At 35.5% G+C, this 27,593-nt stretch overlaps 1 protein-coding gene across 1 annotated transcript; it reads right to left on the bottom strand.

Moving 5' to 3' along the window:
* LOC128872729 (tyrosine 3-monooxygenase) lies at positions 1-23,292 on the bottom strand. Its single transcript, XM_054115711.1, has 7 exons — positions 22,768-23,292; positions 9,329-9,440; positions 8,591-8,707; positions 7,368-7,427; positions 5,146-5,965; positions 2,546-2,909; positions 1-1,969 (listed from the first exon to the last, which is right to left on the bottom strand). The coding sequence occupies exons 1-7, from the start codon at positions 22,834-22,836 to the stop codon at positions 1,805-1,807; spliced, it is 1,707 nt and encodes a 568-aa protein (XP_053971686.1). The 5' UTR covers positions 22,837-23,292; the 3' UTR covers positions 1-1,804.
* Between the last annotated feature and the right edge of the window lie 4,301 nt (positions 23,293-27,593).

Below are 27,593 nucleotides of genomic sequence, written 5' to 3'. Positions count from 1 at the left end.
TTTTAAGATACATATCTTAGGTTTTTATTATGCTCTGAGTACTTTACAATATAATACAAAGGAAATCTAGGGTACGCGCCGAGCGATTTCTACAGCCCAGCAAGCGCGAAAAACTAGCGCGCGCATTAACACGAACGCAGGTTGTATTTGGTACGAGTTAGCGACGGGAAAACAGTGCAGGGTGCACAAGCAAGGACTCGCACTACACTCTAGACAGTGCGTTTCTAATTCAAACACTTTGTCACTTCCTTGTTGAAATTTTTCGTGAATACAGGTTTCGTGAGCACGGGTTCGGTAATACGCTAAATTATCGTAAATAAAATTCCTACATATACATTGCCTTTTAATACTAGCCGTCTCACTATACAGCTGATCTAATTCAATACGACACACGCGGTTTACGTTCAATAGCCGTTGGATTGCATATCGTTTTGCCCACGTGCAACAAATCGATGCGCGATCACGTAATACTTCTACGAGTCTAAACTAATGATAACAATATGTAGTGCATCAGAATAGAGATACAATAAAATACAATACGTATAACGTGAGAAGACAACGGAATACGCGTGCGCACACGCGCGTTATGCGTCTTCGTTCGAAGTGGGTTTACAGGTCCGATAATTGTTTGTCCAATTCGAGAAGATCACTCAGCTGCAATTGTTGAGCGCAATATAATACCTTGGTGCGCAGAGAGGGAGTCTTCCATGATTAATAGATTTGTTTTCCCCGTTCAGTAAGTGAAGATCGCGCGCGCGCGGACGTTCGAATACTCCAAAATTCAATAAATACGACGAGAAGCAATTTAATTAAGGGCGACTTAATTAAATAGAAGCAAACACACGAGCAATCCATCAGGTCCGCGCACGCATACGCCTCCGAAAGCCACTTCGAACCGAGATTTTGGTTAACGCGCGCGTGCGCACGGCTACACGAATGAACGACTTTATACACAGAGTGAGAACGATTCGATGCGAACGAGGAATGATGATTAAAGAATGATAAAAGGTCCTACGTAAATCTCGACGTTTTCTCGGATAAATATTTTTTACTCGTCTCCTCGCGTGGTAGTCGTGGTTTTTTTGGCATTCTTCTTCTCATTTCGACCCTAACTCTACGTTGATGAGACTCTGGGCGACGTATTTGCCTTGAGTAACTGTCTATGTATAAATTTATACAGCAATGACAGGTGCTATCATTTTATGATTTTTTATAACTTAATAATATATGTATGCCATCAGTTAATTAGGGGTAAATTACTAAAAACCGTCTAATTCGACGAGTATCGCTCTTTTATCATGCTTGATACAGTTCTTGCATGCATGATTTCTTTTGTTACTACTCGATGAAATTATTGATCAAACTGTAAAAATTAATCTGAAGATTGTGTGCATGTATGGTGCACAAACATCATAATCAGAATATGTATTTACTTACTAAACAATTAATATTGTCAAATAAAAATCAATATTTATGAAATATCTATCTTTAATACATTTTCTCTTAGATAGCCATATTAGGATATACATCATGAATGCGCAACATTCATTTTAATTACCATTAATGTGTAATAAAATCTCGAACAAAATGTCAATGCTTCATAAATGAAATTAATGGTTACTCAAACATATTACGTGGCCCAGAGTTACATCTTTGAAGGATTAGGTAAATTATTCCAAGAGACCGAGCAAACGATTGAGCCAATTGAAATGTATCGATGCGAGCTTACCGAGGAAACGTCGAGGGTCGAGGTTTCGCGAGAGGAGTAACCGTATCGTGTCACGGAGATGGATCTTTCGAGTTCTTACGCGAAGGACTTCTTGATTTTGTTGATGGCATTCGTTAGATGGGTCATCTCGGTATTCAGCTGAGACACGAGATTCTCCAGCCTGTCAACGGTGTCGAGCACCTCGACCCGCTGGGTATGAGGGTCGTATCGGACCTCGAAAGGTCGGCTCATGGTGGACACCTGAGAAAAGAAAAAAAAAAGAAGTTAGCTTCTATGGTCGAAATTATCTTTGAGAATTTCTATCTAGGCGAACTTATAGCCTTTTTTACGATTTTGTTTTCTAATTGTCATTGAGATGTACATTTCCCATCAGGGGCTACGAATATGCCGCTACTATATAATTACTATATTTTGTTTATGTAACTGAAATAAAAACAAATAACAGCAATTAAACCTTGATAAAAACATAATTGACGTGGTAACAACTCTACAAAGTGTTAGGTGTAATGACAAAACGATGTAAGCTAAGCACCCGACAAATGAACTACATAGCAAGCACCATTACAATAAATTACATGGTTTCAAAGTTACGTTAATTAACTGAAAATTTGATAAAATGTATACAATTTCAAAAGTAAATATATAATATTAACAATAATCTACAATTTATACTGTTTAGGAAACGAGAGATATTATCATTTAAATTTCTTTATCTATATCTGTAGATATATGAATTTGCATAATCGTCCGCGGTCTAGTAATGGCGGTTGCGCGCTGCATCTGGCATTAAAGTCTCCGCTATCGAGCCGTACTCACCCAGCGACGGAATTTCTCTTTGGCGTCCTCGAAGCTCTCCGCGACGTAGTAGATCGGTTGGTATTCTTGATCCTGGTACTTCTGGACAGCCGTGGTCGTCGGCTCGAACGGTCGGTGCTCGCATTTGTCGCTCAACGAATGGAGCAGCTCGCCGTAAGCCGACAGAAGCCCGGCGCCATAAGCTTTCACCTCTTGACCCTCCTTGCAGAGACCAAACTCGACAGTGAACCAATAGATGGTCGACAGCTTCTCGATTTCCCCCTCCGAAGCGCCGAGCGATGCCAGACCGATTTCCTGAGAGAATTGAGCGAAGCTTGGATCGGCCAGTAGAGGCATGTGCCCTAAGAGTTCGTGGATGCAATCTCTGTAAACGAGAAAAACGAATAGTGAATGTTTTGGAATAATAAGAAGAGAATGATTCTTTCCATTCGTTATTTTCTTGAGAAGGATGCATTCGTTGAGCTTTGCAGTACATTCAGTGCATATTTAGATTTCCGATCTAACTTACTTGGAATATTTTTTCATGTTTCGTACCATGATTTATGAAAATATTGAAATAATATATCATAAAGTACACATATGTACACGAGGTTTAGGAAATTATGAAAGGAGATATTGTGATTATATAGAAACAGTTTTTTTAATGTACTTGGGATATTATTTTGCAACGTTCCAAACCATAATTCATGAAAATGTTGGAATAATATTCCATAAAGTATACATATATAATAAATTAGGAAAGAAAATACGACGATTAAACGAGGACAGTTTTTTATTTGTTATGTAGGATCCATAGGATTAATTGGAGATGAAATGTAAATTTATTAGTTTGCAGAATGTATAAGTTTTTTAGCGACGAATGGGCGATGCCTCTTCGTGGTTGCCGAATTTAACTATATTAATATACTACTATGTATATTGTCCAATACAATAAAATCAGCATTTATGAGCATATTGCAATCAGCAATAAAAAGAAACACTTAAACCCCAGCAAGAAGTTCACAACAACTAATCGTTAAAATCCACATCCTAAGAACCATAAACCTTACTATTTTCAATGTTTAATTGATCAAACATCATGTATGTACATATATTTTATGGCATATTTGATAATTCCAACAGTTTCTTCATTCGTTTCTTCTACTATACAATCGTTAAAAATAATTTTTAGTCATTCTAGAGAGCAACAATAAACTAATAAACTTTATGTTTTCGGGTCCTTAAGCAACATAATTTATTTCTAAGAAAAGTTGATGAGACACGTGTTGAATTGCCCCAATGAATAGAAAAGGGAGAATAAATTCACTTTCGAAAGAAATTTAAATCGAAAGTTTTCCCTCGCTATAGTGAACGTTAGTTTGTATTGGATCAATTGCTCTCGCGCAAAGGACGCTTTTGATTGTTCTCGAAATCTGCCAGACGCGGAGGCCACTTCCGTGGAGGAACGAGTTCGCAAGAGTGAAATCGAATTATTAACGCCATCGTGTCGTTAAAAGCCAATTAGAGCTCCATTACGAGCTTAGAGGGGCACGGTAACCCTATTATCATCGTACTCTGTGTAACGAGAGACTGTTCTCGTCATAACGCAATATCGATTGTCCTATGTAGCTTGGCACGGATCCTTCGAGTAGCCCTTCGAAGAAAATTTTGGGAACAGTCACCAAATTTTATGCAGAGGAGGTACTAAGTGACCTTTGATTTAATCAGAAATATCGTATTTGGATTTAGAAAGTCTAGGGTTGCGAATAATTTATGGTTTCTTCCACGAACTTTTTCGAAGAAGGGAGAGGTTGTTGATATAAATTGTTGCTTAACGATGAAAAGCTCCTGTCACTCATTTACAAATCAGTAGGCATATAAAGCGAAGGTAGAACAAGTAGATAACTCGGAAGAGATATTTTTAGCAAAACAATGAAACTTGATATTGGAGCATTTTTTTAAATATTTACACTATGCACTAGTTATTTTATATTGTACTCGAGCGATTCAAAATATGTAACAAATAATATTCTTATTTACATATATGTCTTGTTCAAAACTTTATCCTAATATTAAAAGAATATTTACCGAATATAACATAAAATACACATATACAAAATCAAGGAGTGCTTTATTACAGACGCTCGGCTGCCGCACTTCAAAGCGGTATCACACATCTGTTAGACTGTCTGTCACCTTAATCTAAACTAAAATTTTTTAATTGGTTATTGCACAATCTTTGCAAGAGCATTGTCAGTGAATTTATAAGAATTGATGCAACTCTTGCAGAAATGTTGCGGATACGTTAATTTGATTAATCTATTAAATACATACGTTAGGGGGAAAAAGGACATTTTCGTTTTAAAGAAGCAATACCGATATTAGATCAAACGTACATCACCAACTTTAATTTTAAAATTGCTAGCACTGCATATCAAATAATCCTTCAATAACATGCATTACAAATATAATAAATTATTAATATCTAAACTTGTTCTTCCTTCGTGTCTCTTAATAATTCCTCAACTCTATTCCTGATCTATAATAATGACTCTTTCTCGATTATCTCTCCAAAAATCTTCTCACTTTAACCAAGCACTACCAAATATGAAAACACTTACGGTTCAGGCGTGTGGTACGGGCTGTTGATGTGACGAACGTATTGGGTGCTCTGAAACACTCTGAAGGCGAGACTCGAGAGAAAGTCCCTGGCAGTGAGCAGTCCAGCTGCGGGTCGCAGAGTGAATCCGGTGTTCTTCTTCAAGAAGTCGCTGACCTCTTGCAGCTGTGGTATACGGTGCGACTCGAAGATCTTCTCCTCCTGCAGCTTCTTGAAGACTCGTTGGTACTCCACACAGGCGTGCTTCGGGACCAGGTCCTCGACGGTTTTGAACACGCGGGACCAGGTCTCGTTTTCAGTTTCGGTGTAAGGAATGCTAGGGATCGGGTCGCCGTACTTGTAAGCGAAAGCAATTTCGGCGATCACCTTCCTGCGAGAGCGGTACTCCTTGTCAGCGAATCCAGGATGATTCATGTCCAGGTCCGGTTCGTATTTGGTCATCAAGTGGTTGCAGTTGTCAAGCTCGGATGCGTGACGAGGGAACCATGGGTCCTTAATGCTGACGGAATTGTCGGCGAGCATAGTGACGCCGTCCAACGCTGCGCTCTGACGCAGATTCCTGATCAGCTGCAGCAGGCTATGTTTGGTCATGTCCACCTTCACGAGGACGTCGAATTGCAAGCCCTCCTTCCTCGAGGGCCGGGACTCCACGTGAGTCACCGTGCCCTTGAAGTTCTCGATCGTCTTCAGGATCCTCGATAGAGAACCGATACCTTCGCGCAAACGCAAAACCAGCGCTGCTTTCTGCACGGTGTGCTCGCTTTCTGGACTTTCGGCTATGGTCTTGGCGAGCACCACTTCCTCCTCGGTTAATCCAGCATCTGACGGAAAGAAAAATGTTTTGTTTGGATAAGATTCTTTGGAACTTTTTGTGTTGCCTTAGGTAAGAGGGCTGAGTGTGCTTAGCAGGCGGCATGCAGGGGGGGGGCGTGTGACAAAAGCGTGCTTTCGACGTGAATATATTTAAAATAGAGGTGCAATTGAGAGAGTTATTGAAAATTGAAAGAGTCTTCAAAGAATGCAGTATAATTCTTATTATTGTACTGTTACTGTGCTATAAAATGTATTTGCAATTGTCTTTACAACCTGGAAAATCCATGCTCTTAAGTGTTAACTCTTTATTACATAGTGTTCCTGATATAGTATTTTGTTTGATTATTATCGAATTTCTTAATGATATAGAATTCAGATGCAACAGAGGAAACTTGATAAAAACTATCCCAGTACGATTTATTGAAATCTTTTTATGAGATTTGTGAATGAAATATATTTTTGCAGTTATTTAGTACTTTTAAAGGTTTAATTGTCCACGATAAATTCGCAATATTCTTCTTCTTTAATACTACTTCCCAAATGAATGTTTATTAACCTCATGAAGTAATCAAAAGCCCAAAAACAAAGGTTTTATTGGATTTTATGTTTTGTCTAACCTTTCCTTATCGCTCCATGAATTCCCACGGCTCGTCTCATAACTTGATTTGACTTTTTTAATTCATAATTTTTATTATAATTAATATTCCATTTCTTCACTGAGAAATACCGAAGAAACTACTCCCACGAGGCTGCTCTTAAGTCATCCAGCCCAACTCTTAGGTACTCTTTCCACGTTCTGGCGCGACGTTCCGAAGCTCTAAGTGATTTCAATGGACGGTAATAATCGAGCAATTCAAAGTCCATTTACGCGAAATGTCTATTCTCAGGCACCTTTATATGGACGACGGCGCAACAGAGGTATCGAGGAAAGAATGAAATACCTCTTATCGTCGCCCACGGACGTGCCAGGTCCGCGTGCGAAAACTAAGAAGGCAAAAGAAGAGTATAACCGTGTTATATATTTATCGTCGACGTAGGGTGACGTCGAAGAACTGGGAAAAGAGGTCTCCTGGCTAATACGATTCGAAATGCGCAAACTGGATTCAGAAAAGCGATGAAAGGACAAGGAAAGAAACGACGGAAAAGTTTCCTTTTCCCAGAGAATGGGAAAGGGAAAGAGATCTTTCGCGTAATTGAACCAATTGTCGGGAAAGCACTTGCTTCTACTCTCTTTGGCAACGTATATACCCTTTGCAATGGAGGTTGCTTCACTCTCCATTTACCCCATCCCCTCTTAAAACGACCTATCGACGATTTGCATCCCCGAGAATTTTCATCGCTCTTGCGCTCGTAATAATAGCGATGCATACTGATTTTTCACATATAACGAATGATAGAGGTCACACTTACCATCGTCATAATCTTCATCCCCTTTGTCATCGCTGTCCGATGAAACTTCTGCTTTTGCTTCTGTAAGTCAAAGACAATTGCATGCTCATGCCAAATGCGACACTCGATACTTCATGCCATTGTGGTTTGTAGCCGTGAAGACGCGATACTTTGACATAAATTATTCGAATTTGAAGTATAAGTTTTAGTGATTATCAGGTGAAGTTGTTCTGAACATTATTGATAGTTTCGTTCATTTTACTTTGGTCCTCTTCAAAAACAATACATATAGGGAAGTAACATAAATGAGTAATAGTAAGTATATAAGTATATAAAAGTATATATGTACATAAATAAGTTTATATACACTTGTGCAACAAAACAATTATAAACAATTATTTATGATTGAATAATATGTTCAAATAATAAAATATAGGATGTCATAGTCAAAGTTTGTGATATTATTAAGGAAGAATATTCACTCAGTCTTAAACGAGCAAAGCTATATAATAGAACTAATCAAATGATTTGTGTAGATTATTAAAATTTGAAGGAAATTGGCCTGCAAAGCATAACTAATAAATTGATTATTAAGTACACGCTAGGATGATATTGGATTATCAAACTGTGTATATAAATAAATACTGAGGTGTGTTTTCTTTGAGAATCATATTTTGTTCTGATAATTGAAACCAAACGCATCACTGATGACAGTATAAAGATGTTAACTTGAAAGTAAAATAATTGAGACTTCAAAACTAGCAAAAACGAATTATTAATGTTATTGTACGTAGTGCCCTTACGTAAAAAAGAAATAAGTAGCGAAGGAAGTAGAAAATTGTTTTCATAATTATGGCATAATATTATCATCTTTCACTAACAACTTCCTATACTCCACATTACGCAAGTATATTATCTAGTCATAGGTAGAATTTCTATAATTTTCCTGTCAGACACAACAACACAAACATATTTAGTTCTGTATACATTGTTTTTTACGTCAAACTATATATGCAGATTATTATAATTTAAAGAAAAATTGCATTTTTACATTAATTTTCTGGATATTTTTTGAAAGAGAATAAAATAAAACGCTTGGAATAACATCACCATCAAGCATTAATTCAAATTTTTATTTAAGTTTTCAATATGTAACTTATTTTAATAATAGGTACTTTGTCAAGTATCGACGTCTTCATTAATTAAGAGACCAACGCAAAGAAATTTGCAAAATGAATACAAACCTCCATCCTTGGCAGCGCAAGCCAATGTTTCCACTTGTTCATCATCGCTGGACGAAAGGAGTTCCGTTTCATGTTCTAAATGATCTTGAGCGCAGTGAGTTTGATCGGCTAGTGAGTCTAATAGCAAAAAACTTATCATGCAACATCGATAATACGTATACTACATTATCAAATATTTCGAGGCTAATTTATTCATCAAACTATGACCTTCGTAATTCGAAAATTGTTTTAACCCCTTAACTTAAAAGCTTGATATAACTCAAACATACACGATACACTTACAAAATAATTGTTAAGTTAAGGAGTTAATATGATTATTTAAAAAATTAAAGATTAAAAATATTCTTTCTTCCACAAAAATGTTCAAATGCTTTGAATCATTTCAATTCTATTCAATTATTTCGTTAATTCACTTTGTATTACCATAAATAAAACTTGGCCTGGTTTATGCAAAGAGTTAACATTTTTTATCAGGTTTGAGTAAGAAGTTGCTGAATCGTTGAACAATACTGTTACGTATCAAAGAGCATGCAATTACAAAAAAACATCGAACACTAATATTGAAAATACGATACAAATAATTACAATTTTAGATCAATTAATATTACAAATAACTATATTGTACTACAACAATTTTATATATCGAAGAGCCTGCAATTGCAAGGAAACATCGAATACTAATATCAACAATTTGAGAGACAAATAATTATATAAAAAAAAAATTAAGTTGTTACTCACCATTCGCTCGTTGCCGAGCTTCTTCCAAAACGCTTTGTTTTGTTTGCTTCACAACCAATGTTTCAAAGCGAGCGTCGTCCACAAGGGATCGTCGTCTTGCTGGATATCCATTCTAAACAGACAAACCAGCGTTTCAATATTATGCTAAATTGTCATTAGTATTACATAAAGTAATTCAATCTGATATTCCAATTCCTTTTACACTATAACTGTATTCTAATTTTCGTACAATATTTCCAAACTATTTAATCTATCGAATGGCAAAAAGATGGAGGCTGGTAAAAATGAGTGGTAGTCATTGTTTAATTTAATCATTTGCATTTGTTAAGAACTTTGTCGTCTATACTCAATTAAATAACAAATATTTATGGTAGGTTCCAATATATAAACTGAAACTCTAATATGTTTATTTTCAGCCCTTACTATTGAGAATAAACATTGTGACACAATTTCGTTGTAGTTATATCATTCAAGTTGATCATTTAATGTCAAAACACAATATTCTTGTTTATTTCATTATAACTTTCACAGTGTTATATTAGGTGTTATATATTTATTTATTTAAACTTTCAAAACAAAGTGTCAATAGCGTGATAAATGACATTTGACATAATCCTGCCTAATAAGTATTATCAAATTCAAAGTGTTGTGTACAGCGTATAAAATGCGATTACAAAGAAATCGATTGGAAAATTCTATCGATAGAAGCGCTTGTTAGAAGAAAGGCTCAGACTGCCCCGTCACGATGAGTCAAAGTTGACCTAACTACCAAAGACTGGCCAGCAAAGAGCATCCGACGCGACTCTGATAACGAACCGAATGCACGGAAATGAATTTTCGTTGCGTCCTTCCGGTTGTAGTTGAAGGATCGGAAATTAGTGACTTCTGTCAGGAGAAACATGAAAGGGCTCACGTCTACAAAGAAGATCGCACATCACTGAATCCAGAAATTCTTATTTAAACATTTCGAATAACGAACAATAGACAAGTGAATATATAACAATACAAAAAGTAGATGAATGAGATATTGATATAGGTTAAAGGTGAATTTCATTATTATTTGATAATTAATTTTTAATGTTAGCTTTGGTGTAAGGGTGCACTTGCACTTGTTTTTTGAATGAAACCACGAGTTTCTTTTGGATAAATCGATTCTTCTCGTCATTTTGTGTATATAAGTATTATAAAATATGATTTAATTAAAACCGTGACACTTTAAGAGATACTTTATACTTTTAGTTTTGAATAAAATGAATTTCATAAAATCAGATATATTGAGGAATTTTTATTTCATAGTCTACGATATTTATAGGGGATTTATTTGTATGTATAGTAGTCTAATGTGATCTAATGTAATCTAATGTAATTTTTAGAAAAGAAACAAGTTATATTATGTATATAAATTAACTATATACTTTTACATTTATACATTTAGAACTCAAATTTAAGTAAAAATATTTACGTATCGTTTTGCTCCATTAAAATACCAACCGTCGTAATAATAAAACACACAGATACCTTTTTACAAAGAAATGATAGATTTATTTTAGAAAGAGACAGAATTAATCTCTACGCCTAATAGGAAAAGGAAAATATCTCGTTAAAAATAAGAGATAAGAAAATAAAAATAGAGCAAAAGGTGACTCAAGAATACAACTATGAAAACTGAGAAATGATAAATTCTAGTAGTTATAGCTGCAAAAAAGGCTCGAATTGAACCAGAGGCTACTCGATCGCTAGGAAACTTATTAGAAATCCTCAGACGCAGCTGGTCGACGCAAGAAGAGATCCATCGACTGTCATTCAAATTCTTAATGACCGCTTTTCACGAACAGCGCACAATGTGGGACCCAGTTACATTTTCCAAGCGGTTGGCACGGTTTAGAGAAGACGTGTAGTAATCCCTTAACAACGCATGTGCCGCGAAGTGGGCCAAGTACTTCGCCAATGGAACGGATAGATGACCGATGACTTTGCTGGATGATTGCATCACGAGCCGATTATCCCGTAGAGAGATTGGAACAGACTTCGACTTATAAATTATCGCAGTGAAAAAAAATGGTCGACTTTGCCCGTCGGTTTGATTCTTTAGGGATAATACTCGCGCTCGACCTGTCACCTGACTAATTACTATGAGTCACGTAGGCGTACGGCTGCGTTTGGTCAAATTTCTGCATTGTACTCTTTGTTGTGCATGTTAAAAAGGGGTCAGAATTTCGCGTCACGCATAATATAAAGGAAGGATCCTTTTTTTGGTATTCACGCGGAAGTGTCATTCGAAGATTGATCAAGAAATAAATGGCCACTGCCAGAAATTTCCTTATTGAAACTGTTATAAATTAGATATACTACTATCAGGTTAAGTGTTATATTAGGTGTTATATATTTATTTAAAGGGAAACTATACAACTGAAGAGTGTGAGACTCTTAACCCTCCATTACAATAGTCGACATATTTTTTAAAGGCACTCTAAAATGAACAGAAAATTTCTGTTATATACACTAGACAGTCCTTTTGTTACATTGTAATATATTCGAAATTAAATTGTTTTTATTATTAAGTTTCCACTCATTGAATGTAACAGATGCATTAGGCGTAGAAATTCTGTGCATTTTTAAGATAAATTTAGCAGTTATTAAAATGTAACACAATGGGGGTTAAATATCTCTGTTTAAATTTAAGTTAGGTATGAATAATGGAATGTGAAGGGACAGACTTAATTTTTACGCCTAATATAAATGAATTTTTACAAAATTATGGTTAGAATTGGAAAGTACATTACTGAAATATGTTATAACAAAATGCCTCTAAGGAAATAACAATCTAGATGAATAGAATCAAAAACATAGAATATACAAACAATGTTGTACACCAATTTTTAAAAGACTATCCTATTTAATGAACCACAGAAAAGAAGAATTGTCACGGCAATAATCATTCCCAATGATTAAAATTGCAAAAGTATTTTTCAATTTATTCAAAATTAGACACATAATAAATTTGTGCAGTTATTTTCTTAGCTAAATTTCAATGAAATAAGAAAGATATTTTACGTACATTAACCTTTTGAGAGATACTAGCACATACGTGTACGTTCATTTTCCGAGTTCTTTTACATATTATCGTGTGGAAATAGTCATTAGAAGCGTAAACAAATATTTATAACGAAATTTTCAAATGATACAATACAACAACGTCGTCACAAGATTGATAGATTCCATAGGTAAATATTAACTACAATTTATTTTATTTCTAATGAAGTAATTCGTCCCTCAAGTTGTTAATAATTTATTTTTGTTTTCAATCAACAGCATATACATACATGCCGCTTACTTTCAAAATACTATCCAATTGAATAAAATGTAGAAAATAAATATAATTTTTTCAAGCATGTTACTGTAAAACAAAAACTACCATATATTGTGAGTTCATACAATGCATCAATCGCGTCACACGGTAGCCAATTCAAATATTTCGAGTTTTGCCAGGCGTGACAAAACCTCACCTTCCGCAATGAGATTTGTAGGCCGATTGATTCGACAGGAAAACATTCGCACACTCCATCGAGTTGCTCAAGACAATTTATTCAGCATCCCAGCTCGCGAATCATGCCGCGAGTTACACGCTCGATCGGGATATTCGCCGCGATTTTTTGCCGATAAAACGACGTAATGATCCGTGGCAAATGTACCGAAGGCCGATCATTATTTCGTCATTAAGATCACAACCGCGGAACGTTATTAGTTACTTTATCGATGCGTGTTTCGCGTCGAATCGGCTACAAACACCGCGGTAAACCTAAGCTCGCCGGTTAAGTAACGAAACGGGTTATTCGACATTCGCGGAATCAAGTTCAGAGCTCCCAAGGTCGATAATGCCACGCGATAAGGAATCATAAAGCGAATCGATCACCTTGAATTACAAAATTTCCGTAAGTTATTCGCTTAGAAAGGGCCACCTCCGCGTTGGATATTACCTGGATATTACCGATTAACGTCATTATTGGCGAATATCATTGGCGGGTGGAGAAGAAAAAAATTGAGCGATGGAAGCAAAAAAAGAAAAGAATAGAAAAAAAATGAAAAAATATGTAAGGAGTTGTAGGACGGCGAGCGATACGGATTGTTACGCGACCGATGAACATACATAATGCATCTGATGCATTAATACGATTTTTCTCTCGCGATTAGAATGGATGAGGCGGTTCGGGCAAAACACGATATTTAAATAGATTAATTAGCATAACCGATGTATATGTAATTGATCGTGTGTATGCTCGCAACGATTGGCCGATGTCGAGCCGTCTACAACCGGCTAGAGGCATTGTCGTTTGTTGTACGTGTGGCGAGCCTCCAAAGGCGAATAACGGGGGTTCGGGAACACGGTGTTCAGGGCCTCTCCGCGCCTCTTAGCTGGTGGAATTACAATCACTTCGTTCTCATATTTATAACATATTCATAATTATTATGCGGGAGCCCGAGGTCGTTTTGATTTCGCAACGCGATATGATTACACGGCTAACTTGGCCGCCTCGCGTCCAGGGTGTTTAGACCTAATTACGCGATTTTGTAACGAATATTTGTAACACGTGAGATATTAACTTATGCACATGCGTCAATTGACCGAGTTATCACGCATGTCGGAACGAGGGATCGACAGCCTGGAATGCTCAATTTGTTTATCAAGAGTCTCTAGGATGTTTTGTTTTCATGAAAGTTTAACCTCGCATCAACTGCACTTATGTGGATGTTAACGACAACTGTATGAGACTAATAGAGTTTAACCTATTCACTGCCAATTACGAGATGTGTCGTAGTACAAATTGATTGCAATTACTCAAGGGATAAGTTTATAGCCTTTGAGTCACGAATTATTGCAAAAGAAGATCGTCAATTTTCATTTTGAAACAAAGAATTTATAATCTCTTTTTACTATCAAAATAGTAACATGGATTACATATCTGTATTAAATCTTGGTGTCAAGGCAAAACGCTTTAAATTTGCCTGGCTATGAATGGGTTAACTGCTGAAGCCTTCATGACTTTTTAACAGCATTTAGACTATATTAGACTCAAGTAGTTGTTTATGAAAAAAAATCTTGGAGACCCTTAATAAACAAATTGTGTGTTCCAGGCTGAAGATCCGTTTTTTAATACGTTGTGGATTCTATTGATCGTTGTGTATGAACCGATTCACCAAGTGGGAAATACATTATTGGAATTTCAGAATGCAATTGACTTGCCAATTGTTATAGCCTTTTTCAAAAAACTTTAATTTGAATGAAAAAAGGCGTATATATTCCATATCATTTGTGTTTAAGTAAGAAATAAAATTCTAAAGCACCTCTTCTAAAATCTTTTTTAGGATTTTCTTTTAGGACAAATAAACGTTGTGTATGAAGAAAATAATTTTGTTTTCATATTGTAGAAACGAACGATTTGTAAATATTCAAGAGGACCATGAGTTAATTGTTGAACTATCGAAGTTAATTGTCGAACTTAATTGTCGAAATATCCTTGAATTAAAATTCTTGGAAAAACATCATATGTCAATCATTTTCCATTCAGCAGTACTTTGACTTAACACACACAAAAAATCAGTAATTAAAACTGAGATAGGTCTATTATTTATAATCGAGAAACAAACTGTTCGAGTATGAGTAAAATAAATCAAACTTGAATCTTTCCCATCTAATGACTTTTAATATTTATTATTAATTCTAATCTTCATTTATCTCATTCAGACCAATGACAAACGAGGTATCCGTGCGATCGACAAGCGAGAAACGTCATCAAGGTCGGATAATTTTTCATCCCTCGTTAACTCTAGCGCGAACAAGCTTGATAAGAATCAAACGAGCACGCGAGTAGCGGATTCTGGATCCGATCCAGTATCTAGATCCGGCGCGCGCGCGTGCAGGAGAGTTCCGTTCGAGTGAGTCAGAGTGAGCACTCGTTTACCATTGTGGTTAACGCAGAAAACACATGATCGAATTCACAAGCGTTTCATTGTAAGCGAACGAACGCGATTCGCACCGATCGCGCATGAATCACGATCTATCAACAACATTCTAGTAACCCTGTACACATCGCAAGAAGCTCTGAAGCAGAGTTTCATAAACTTCTTTCAGTCTCGAACCCCAATTTTGTAAAATGTATGGGTATTAAAAATTTGAACATCTGAAATGGTAGAACGACTATTTCGGAGCATCGTTTTTAACAGGTAAGTTATACTATTAATTAATAATTAAATATATTATAAATATTAATATTAGTATAATATAATATTAATTGATAATAATCATTGCAAGTATATTTTTTGGGTACAGATCAAATATTTTAATATTCTAAAGTAATAAAAAACGGGTATGTTTCTGTTACATCGAAGATTTTCAATCTACCACCTCAGAGGGTTCCTACCGAGGATTGCTAAAGAAACTGTTCTAAACAATGCTTCTATAAAATGGACAAAATTTTATTTAAATGGTAGATAACAAATGAAACCAAAGTATAGCAAGTTTATCCATGACTTCTTAAATTTGTTCATTGTGGAATATGTCAATTCACAATTCAAATTCTAACTTTTATCTAACAAGTAATACATACATATATAGCATTGTGCGTCTGTCATTCGATATTCTAATTGTTTATTTAAACAAGAATTTCGCCCATCTTGTGTTGCTCGTTTGTAATATGAAAGAAATTTCTCTTTTCCATGAAAAATTGTGTTTTCATGACGTAAGTGTCATTAATCATTCATTTACGTGATTTAAAATCCTGACTAATATGGAATAACCTGTTTTAAAAATTCTAATCGCAAAATCTGAATTCCTTCCAGGGGCACTCTCTTTAACACTTCGATAAATGCCTGAATTGATCATTTGAAAGAACATTGACACACAAACTTCGACATTAGTTTTAGTTATTATAGAATAATCGTATTAAATTAATAGACGCATTGCTATATTTCAAGAATAACTGTAAAAAAGTGTCTTTTTTTCACAATACATATTTATGTCAAACTTAATCTCCGACACTATCGCTGAAGAAATGTAACAAAAAATGGGCAGTATTAAAAGCAATAAAAACAAACTATCCGTTTCATGAATGTTATAAACGACACAAGTATTTTCTAAACGAGATAACAAATTAGATGGAATGAGGAATTTCATACAAAATTTTTAGATTATTTAGATATTTTGATTAGTTTTCCCTATAGTACTCTTGCGACAAAGTAGTAAGTTACACAGGTAGAATGAGAAAGTTTCAAGAATAACTATAGATTATTTTCCCCTACAGGAAGATGAATGTGTGACAGATGGCACGGACTGTTGGAAAATATCGATAATTTGAAAATATAACTACTAAGAGTGTTATTTTTAAGATCTCCTTCGTAAAGTGGCACCTACTGCTACATGGGCAACTATCGGGTACATTTACCTCGTGGGAAGCCAGAAACGAGCCAAGTTGAACGACGCGTCCCAATCATTATGTTCCAGAATCGACGTCGGTTTATACACCCTTTTACGTAAACCCGCGGAATTTTCGTGATATAAGAGTTTTCAAAATTTCATCAGCTGGGCGCGAGGTCGAGCTTTGCCTAATTACCAGCGCGTATATACTTTAGGCCCATAAGCAGCCTCCCATAGAATTCGTGATATTCGGAGAAAGTAACGGACGGGCTGCCCAGGAACGCGACACGAGCACCCATCTTTTTGCTCCTCGCCAGTGAAACGCATAACTGAGAAATTCCACGTCGTCGAGTGAGAAGATTCGGGTTTTTCGTTCCAGAGAAGCGGTGTGCGCGCGTCACCACGCGCCTTTCTATTCGCGAATGAGGAACTAATCGCGTACGATAGCGTATCGCGACTGGGGCTAGCTGCGTACTGACTTAGATCACATCCCCTGAGAGAAGAAATGAATTCCTCCACCCAAGATTTGGCAGACAACAATTTTCGCTATGTACATTTTAGTGAATTAATTGAAGACTTTAATTTTTTATTGAACTTAATTTTTAATTAATGTAACGAACATGAACTGCGTTTCCTCGCCCTTAGATTCTTGGAATAATTGTAGACAAAGTGGTTATATTTTTCATAACAAGAATACATGAAAATGCTTCTCTTTTTAATAACTCTCCACTTTTTACACTGTATGGTAACAATATATATGCTTCTAGTAATTTCAATTAATATTATTAATAGATTACACCTAATACAACATTATTAATTTCCAATTTATTAAAGGAGGCTGGCAAGTGACGAAATTTGCACTAAATTAAATTGTAAGAAGGAGTGACTGTTCATTCTTCAAATTTAAGAAAAAGTATGCAATGTTTCTTCTTCAATAATTTCGAAATAGTAATCATCAAGTGCACTCTAATAACATATAGATTTTATTTAGATTATATGTTGTTTACATCAAACAGTTCTAGTAGCCTTTCTCCTTTTGTCACATTCTTATTCTCAATTGTTCGCTATGAACAACTAGAATACTGTTCATCAGTTGTATACATTGGTTTAAATGAAGACACCTGTTTCTTTTTAAGTTATAACAAAAAAACTATACCATGGATCAAGTGACTCGGTACTTTCCACACCTTCTCGAATCTTTCTCTTATCGACGATTAACTTTCAATCTCAGAAGAAGCAACCATTAATCGGTTGATGAGCGTCGGACAACCGCGTGCGCGTTGCGATGTAGAACGCATGAATGAAAAAGTTCCCCGACGGACCTTGCCTGGATGCCAATTAAACAGCCTTACCGTACGATTTTAAAAACGCGCGTCTGTTACGCGTGAAAAAACACAGGGACCTGTCCTTGCGATTCTAATGCCGCGAAGGACCCGTCACGAAGGCGGAGCACTCGCAAGCGTTGTGAATGAATGAGAAAAAATGTGATTACCTCGAGGACGCGTCGATTGGCAGCCATAATTGCGCGATTTGAGATACGAACCGCGGAAAGGAACGCGCTATTGACCTTTCAAACGTGATTCAAGAAGAGAAATTGTCATTCATTAGCGTTCAATAAAAATAACTGAAGCCATAAATATGTTCGTCATGCTGTATTAGTCAAGACATGACTATACGATTGTGATCGCATAGACTGTGGAAGTATCGGTAAAATTCGTAAAGACTTTGATCAGTTTTTAAATTTAAAATGGTAGTCATTTTGTTTTTGTTTGTACGTTTTGTTCGTTTGCTTGTCTTAAGGAAAGTCTGATTTTATGATTTTGAGTCTATACAAGCTCATATTGAAGTATGTATTGGTCTTGTTTAGGCTATATATGTTTTATAATTATATTTTAATATAATTGTAGGCAGACAAATACAGCCATTATTAAAGATTTCATTCCGAACGTTATGACAAAAATGTATGGATACGAGAAAGAGGGATCAGTATTTGGTCAGACATTTCAGACAGCCTTAGCAGGAATATTACTTAACTGTTCCATGCTCGATCTTTATAAAGTTTTCCACACACGGATAGATCACTAAAAAATATTAAACAATTTTTTTTTATTGTCTGATATCCGTCTTAAAATGATGAAAAATACTCTACAACACGCAATGCCATTAACTAGAGTAGCACCATTTTGTAAATTGGAAAAACCTCTATATAAATCATGTTATTGATTATTAAATAAAAAACTTTAAATGAAGTATTAAATCGAATCAAAAGGTGAGACAGTCATTAACCCTAAAGGGTTGAGTCAAACAATATTTATAAATTCATACCCTAGTAAACCCTACTTTCATCATCTATCAAAAATAACATGTGTCTAATATTTTTCAAGTGCTCTATCCCTGTACAAAGATTAATGTACAAATTGACGTGTTATAAACAACACGTTTCTCGTTGGCAAAAGATACTCATCATCGTTTCCTTCCACTCGTCCATACGACGCTAATATATTATCCTCAATCCAAGTTCACTGTCTTCCGAAAAAGTAATTTAGCTATCAAAAAACAAACAAAACACAAATCTCCCCACTGTGATAGCAAACAATACCAGTATTTTTTAAACAAGATAGTAAGTTAGAATGAGAAATTTGTAAGGAAATGTTTAGGTCAGTTCACCCTGCAGGGTTCTCATAACTAAGTCAGTAAGTCAGACATAGTAAGTCAGACAGATAGAATAAGGTATTTTTAGTAAAAACTTTAGGTTAGTTTGAATTACAGTTCTTTTAAAACAGTATAAGCCAGCCAGATAGGAAATCTTTTTTTAAGTTTGCCCTATAGTACTCTTGAGACAAAATAGTAGTTTAGACACGTAAAATGAGGAATTTCTAAGAGAATTTTTAGAATAGTCCACCCTACAGTATTCTTATAACTAGATAGTAAGTTAAACAGATAGACTAAGGAAGTTTAAGTAAAATCTGTAGGTTAGTATGTTCTCTAATAATCTTGAAAGGAGATAGCAAATTAGAAAAATAGAATGAGGAATTCTTAAGAAAATATTTAAATTAGATTGCCCTATAATACTTTTAAAAGCGATAATGAGTAAGCCAAGAAGAATGAAGAATTGTTACAAAAATCTTTACATTATTTTGCCCTATATCACCCTTGAAACAAGATAATAAATTACAATTACAATGAGAAGACAATTACAATGAGAAATTAATAGTCAATATTAAAACCAATAAAACCAACCCGATCGTTACAATGAGTAATACCATAAAAAACGCCAATACATGTGGAACAACGCAGGTTTTCCCACGGATTGAGTCATTCGAATTTTCCCGTTTTTTTCCGTAACCTTTACAACCCTAATATCAAGGAGTACCTCGCTAATGAACAGATACTTTTCGTTTATCTCACAAGATGGTCACGTGGACACCCACAATGCGAGGGGATTTAACGGCAAGGTCATTCGGTATTGTGCAATCACGACAATAACCGATCGCGTGTACTTTCTCTATATCAGGTCCCTTCTTCATTTCCAGACTGAGAATTTCACTCGCTGCTCGACGAGCGACCGTGACGTTTGTGTGCTTGTATGCATGCACACGCGACACACGCCGAGCACGGGAGATGTAATTTTTTTTTCACCTGTTACGAAATATACCACGAACGTTTATCACGAAAGTCACGTAGGCAAGCAAGACAGAGAATTCTTCCGTGTAAGAAAGTTCGGAGGATGTTCGAGCCTTGGGGAAATCCACATCTCGCGACATACTGACAACAAACGACGCATTATTCGACCACGTGTTTTCATTCGATCGAATAACACAGATATCGTTCTTTAAATGTTTTCTATATTTATGCGTTCTATAATGAGATCATTGTTTCATTCTATTTGTCAATCCTCTATTGCAACATTATAGTAACGTTAAGAAAATGATTGAATGGTAACGACTGAAAGTTAATCTTCCCCTAGCATTTCATTTAAGAGACGTTTTAATCGTTAAAAGTAATCATTGTTTTCAGTATTTACAAATTGTAGAGAATTTTACAGAAGGAGCTTTAGAATTTTGTTTCGTATATAACAAAATACGCGTGTCAGTATAGTTGCGCTGAATCCTTAACTCTTTGGGAGTTAGATGGGTTGAAAATTGCCCCACCTTTTGTTTAGCTTTTTATGTACGCTGAAATTATGAAATAAATTTATTGCAAGTAAGTAAACCATTTTCTAATTAAAGAAAACATGTTATTTGATGCTTTATACTAATTTTGAAACTAAATAAATAATAGGATTATAATTCTGTGCAGTTTAAATTTCATTTTTAATTTAAATTGTGTACCTCAAAGAATCGATGAACGACATAATCTTTTATGTTTAATTGTAGGACATTTAATACTTTTGCAAGTTCGGCCATTGATTACATATTTTTAACATCAATTAAATTATAAGCTGAATTAACTTCATAAAGATAAATAAAGAAAAGAACAAGGAACAATTTCATTTTATTAGTTTGAAAAAACTAGAATAAAATTCATCGAATGAAAGGTATAATAACATTAGTTATAAATAACATTAGTATCGTAGAAATTTGATTTATGTTGTGTATGCTTTTAAGTATGAATAAATACACTTCGACGAATGAGTCACGCAACTATTCTATACTTCTATTTCTTTTCTTCATACGTAAATAAAATGGGAAATCATTGACGTACATGGTTTCTCATGAGAATTAACGACTCTCGTATTTATATGTGACGCGTGGTAGCGAACGCGTTAATAATAACCGGGGAAAGTGAAGTAATTGCACGTATGGAGGAGCACTCACGATGTAACGCGCGAGAATCATGGCAATTTGAACGAGCGGCAAAGTTCCCGCGCTTTCTCGCGTTTCCATATCTACCTCCGTTTAACACTTCACCTCGCGATCGTCGTGTCAATTATTTAATAAAAGTATACTTTATACAAGTTTAATACAATCTCTGAAGTAGAGACCTAAATCTGGAGAAATAAGTAATGGAGATGACCACAAGATTAAGTCATCGATTGAACACATTATCTAGGTAGCGAATAACATTTGATATTCTTTCGAAGAAGTAAGACTATGGGAAAGTATAGCTCAACGAGATTAATAAAAATCCCTGAGATAGTGGTCTGATCGTGGAGGTATGAGATTAGGTTACAAGGTTAAACTATCGTTTAAGGCTTTAATCTAACTGTTCAGAAGATACTTTTCAACGACAATTCAATTTACTTTTTTAAGATTCAGTTCAAAAATTTTACTTAAGTCGTTCGGCACAATTCTGCAATTGTATTCCAAAATGTTTATTTTGAAACATTCGTAGATTTCTAACGTTTAACAGCGCAATTCATATCTATTGGGATAATTTTACGATAGGTATCACTGTTCAGTTGCGTGCGAGTAGAGCTATGTAAGTATAATGCTACAATTATGTATGCAAGGATAGATCGATAGGTGTTAATAAAATCCTTGACTGTTGATAACGACCACAAGATTAGATTGTTAGTGTTTATAGACTCTGGACGAATAACAATCACCAAATTCAACCCGAGTCCATGTAACAATATCAAGAGAAGATTCAACGAATAGAGTAGACTAATAGAATCGATTATACTACTGCACTAGAAAACGTTTACATCAAAGCATTGAGCAACTAGTGCATGAATATGTTTTATATTATTTGTATTTCACTAACGAAAAACATAATATTAAGGGTTTTTTGGAAAACCCTTTACGTCACAAAGAATATTTTCATACTTGAAATTGCATGATTGTTATGAGAAGAATTTTGTTTAAAATAAATAAACATCGAATTTGTAGGAAAACGTCCATCTTCTTACATTATAGAAACGAACAATTTGTCAACGCGGAAGAGAACCATAAACTTTAATAGTCGAGAAAAGTCTTTAACATAAAAATCACGCGAATCTACTACTGCACTACTCTAAAACGTTTCCATCAGCTCATCAAACACCAATCGTACGAATTCCTCCGATTTCGTGTTTCAAGGTACTCACCTCTATGCTGTAAGACTTCTTGATAGCAAACATCTCGCGATTCTTCTGCGCCGCTGCGACAGCCATCATATCCGCCGTGTTGTTCTTCCTGCGAAAACTCTACGAGCCTGGACGGGCTAACTCGTGTCTCTCCTGTTCCTCTGGGTACTGTGAAAATACGTGGGCAACTAGGACCGCCTTAGCTTTTCACTGCCGTCAGCTGAGTCAACCGACGTGGGATCACCGATCGTAGAAACGACGTTTACGTTGTTGTTGGCAATATCACCGACCACGGAAACAGCTTCTTCGGGTCAAGTTTGCGGATTCCTTCCGATCTTCTGTCAGCTGTTCGCCAACTTCGTGTTCCTGTATTCCAAGCTTCGGTGTTGGTCCACGGGCGTTTGGTATCTCGATCCGATCGGCTAGACGCTGCTCGACGACGACGACAACAACAACAACGGCGGCGACGCTGGCGATAACAACAGGTGCCTCTCCTGTTAGTCCGCTTTGGACGAAGCGTACGAGCGAATGCGCCTACGGGGCGGATTGCCGCCGCATATAAACGTTGCCTCCCTTCACCGCCGGCTAATGTCGGGGTCAGGGGTGCCCCCACCCCACCCTCGTTTCGGGTGGTCCATCAGCAGCAGCCACCACCGCCACCGCCAGCCACCGCCACCACCACCGCCGTCCTCGCTGGGCTCGGACAGCGTCGCTTCCAACGATCACGTACACCAGCTTTTCAAACTTCAGATGGTAGCCCGATGATTCGCTTGGCTTGTCGGTGTTTGATCGTGAGTACGACCCTTAGGGCACACCTCAACTATTGCCTGGCGGCACGGTGGTGCCTTCGCCCAAATCGCTGGCCAAAATTCTGAATATTCGAGAATTTTATCGGTAAAAACTGGTATTCTTCCTGTATTTTGTGATGGGGAATTTCATTATCTTGTTGGGAATAGGAAGTTTGAAACTATGGAGTTGATATCAACGGAACTGATGATGGTTTTTGGTTGATTTTGTCCGATGATTAAGGAGTGGACTGCGGATATTTATGCGTTGATGATAAGTGGCAATATGGGAAGATATGCAGAAATGTGAAAAAATACACAACTTGACGAATTTACATTTAATTGCAGTATTTGTCATTTTTATTTTCAGTGTCTAAGTACTGTGTTCTTTTTTTTTTCTTTTTAAATTCATATGAGTCATTTATTTTAAAAGTGGTATGAGTCACTTTTCCCCCAAAATTCAAATTCGTGATAGCATTTATTTATAAATATAACATTTGTATTAAGTAACATACATGTTACAACGTTTAGAAGACGAAACATACTTCAATTTGAGTTTCTGTTCTCCATCTGTGTATATAAACATGTGAACCGGCATATACACCCGCAGTTTATTGATGGATTTAGGATTTTCATCTAAAATTAAATATTTATAACCAGACAAATTAATTTAACAGGAAGTTATTTTCTATTTCCATATAAAATTTAGCATTCTTAGATTTGAGTAAGTTACCTAGTTCGAATTGGTCGTCAAAAGCAATAATTAGACTATGGATTTTATCCATTTAATGCATGTAGGACATATCCCATTAATTAATATAACAATGTTAATATTCCGTTTCGAATAAGTGTATGTACCTTTTACTTATGTTTACCATACACTTGCCATATTCATTCGTATTATGCAGAAAACTCGTAGTTTAATATATAGTAATAAACGTAATAGTAATAAACGTATTGGCATGAGTGTTTACCATTGATTTTCAAATGGGTGGTACGATAACATCGTTAAGATAGATGTAAAACGTATGTAGATTGAATGTAAGTATCTTAAGTAATCACGAATTCCTCCAAGACTCTTTTATCAGATATCATACTTAACGTGTAATTTTCATCGAGGAAACTCATTTCTGCTTGATGTTTGATAAATAACATTACTATTTTTCTTCCGTTTTACTGAACTGTGACTAAGATTCACAATATCTTAAGAAAGGAAGTTTTACATCGTGTATCTTAACAGTAAAATATTTGACACGTAAATTCGTTAAAATTACTCCTTGGCTGACACATGCTAGGAATTTCAAGACACCAAGAGATGGGATATTTTGAGATTTAGAGATCTATTATTTTAAATGAATAATATAACTCTACTGAACCATGCTTATCTTAAAGATATTAACGTTGACAATATAAATTTTGATGAGTTTTTATTAGTAATCGATCACTACTATATATTAAGCAACGTTTATTGCACTGATATGTAGATGTAACAAATGAACTATACTAGCAAACAACTGCTACTTACAATTGAAAAATTAGATTTTGGCCAGTTTTCAGGGAAAAGGCACCACTGTACACGGTTCACTACAATATCAGCTTTGATTCTTCACCTTCTAGCGCAGCGTTACCTAAACTCTATTCCCTAGAACACTATTTAACATTCAAATTCGTAACTAATAATCTACAAAAATAGAATCGTAACTTTGTTTGTCTATTTTCTCCTTTCCTCAACTATCGCTTAAAAACAGCTTAATATATTCTAATTAAATTTTATTAATTTTTCATTATCGCTTGTTACTCATTAGGAACTCAACGAAGTATTGGAGAAGTAATGGAATCTTATGAAAATTATACATCATGTTCAGATGAAAAGAAAAATTTAACCAATCCATTCTACTTGAAAGTCTATTGTTTTAAAGACTGATCGTCATTTGATTGCACAGATAGATTATTGCATTGAATGATTTTTTTATAAAGTGGGGAAATTTATCTCTATGCAATAAACTGTCTAAATTATTAACTTCGAAAGAGGAGCATTTGAAATAAATTGTTTAGTTTTAGTATTAATACATTCATGAGTGTGTAAGCAAGTAGAAAATAATTTTCTAATAGTAAACCAATAAATAATTAATAATGTTTTAAGAATAAAATAAAATTCATCCAACGGAAGGTCAAATTAACGGATCCTTTATCATATTGTGTGGAACACATCATTTGCAAGTCATCGTGATTCGATTGAACGTAGAACTACTTTTAGACGTATCCCATGTCACTGTCATGGTAGCTTATAATGATTTCTCCAAAATTACGTCTCTTTAAAATGCTTACAATGAGCGGATCCCAATACAGTCGAACTTGTTTATACTGAGCAGAACCATAGCAAATTTAAGAAATTTGACAAATATCAAAATCATCCAAAGAAATATCAATTTTAATAAAATAATAGAAGCTCTAATTAAAATCGCGTCTATTATTAATCAATATTGTTTGTAATTCTAAGCATATATTTTTAAACGAAAAGATAAGTTGTGTTTAATAACAACTATATTTCATGAAAACATATTGTGTAACATATATGATATCGACTATGTAACTAAACTACTTTTTGCTCTCTAATATTTCTTTGTATGCTTGTAAGATGTTCTCGGAAGATCATCAAATCATCTATACTAACGCATATTGATACACCCTCTTCGTTTCATATCTTACATTAGTTTCATATTATTTATTATTAGAATACATACGTTTATGTATTGATAGCAAATGAAATATGAGTAAATCTATGCGAATGTGCACAAATCCAGAAATATAGAAAATATCGATAATATCAATCATGTTATAGAGTTTAGAAGATAAACCGTGCTTTCCTTTGAGATTCAATTCTTGTTTTATGTATCTCTGTGAAAGTATGAATTTGCATAAAATTCCACAGCTTATTTACTATTAATTCACTCTATTTAAGTACAACGAATGTTTAGGCATGCACTTCGTGGTACAGAAAATATTCGAATACCCAAGTATCCATGAAATATTACAGTCACCATTCAAGTACAGAAACATTAAAGTACTTTCAACTCCGGTTCGAGTATCGTGATTTCATCGACTCGTTGTCTCCGGTCCAACAGGAGCAACAAGGATGCATCAATTTATTTGTTCGTAATTCAGGGAATTAAGAGCGTCATAAAAGACAAGGTGTCACGTTCACGATCGATTTGAGAGTATCGTCATCCAGCAATTAAAGACGGAGGTTAACGTCGACGTGAGCACAGGAGGGAAGTCCTTTCGGGCCGTTACTATAAATAGCTGGCATAACTATTTACAGTCGTCCCGATGAAACGTCATTTCATCTCTGTAGAAGGGAATTTTCCTTAGTCGTCGTTTCCGCGTGGCTGCTCGCTGCGACCTACGTCACGAACACATCGCGAGACGCTTGAGGCGACGGGCATTTGGGAACTCCCGTGTGCGCACGTGAATTCCATTGATCCCTTTGCGCAGTGATTCTTGAGCGGTACTCTGCGACGCACCATCCGTTTGTAAATAAGGATGCTGTATCCAACATATTTTCCTACGGTTCTGATCATTTTCTATTCCTTATTTTTATATATTTTAAGGAGTACTCCAAGCGGGCGCTTCAAGACTCTGTTTTTTAATAAAGCATAAATAATGCAGGGCTCCATTCAGTTTAATTGTTTTTAACACGACAAGCTTTATTCCTAATAACGCTGGTATGCTATAAGCAGGGCTTCATTGTTTGATTTCCTTCGAGATAAATTATCACGAAAGGGTTAAGCAAATATCAGTTATGGGCGTGTGTTGCACTTATGGCAACGGTTACACTTATGGCAACGGTTACACTTATGGCAACGGTTGCACTTCTAAACTCATGAGGACATATTTGCTATATCTTCTCATTTATTATTAAATGAAGATGGTGTATGAGTACCTAAAGATACTCCAAAACTCTTAAATTATGTAATGGGAAAAAATGTCAGAAAGAGTTCAGTAGATCATAAATCAAAAATAAATTGAAATAACAAAACCTAGGAATAGACAAACCCGATC

This window comes from Hylaeus volcanicus, chromosome 2 (assembly GCF_026283585.1).
Source record: "Hylaeus volcanicus isolate JK05 chromosome 2, UHH_iyHylVolc1.0_haploid, whole genome shotgun sequence".
NCBI lineage: Eukaryota > Metazoa > Arthropoda > Insecta > Hymenoptera > Colletidae > Hylaeus > Hylaeus volcanicus.
Note: the sequence above shows the minus strand (reverse complement) of the source record. Positions and strands in the feature narration are given on the sequence as shown.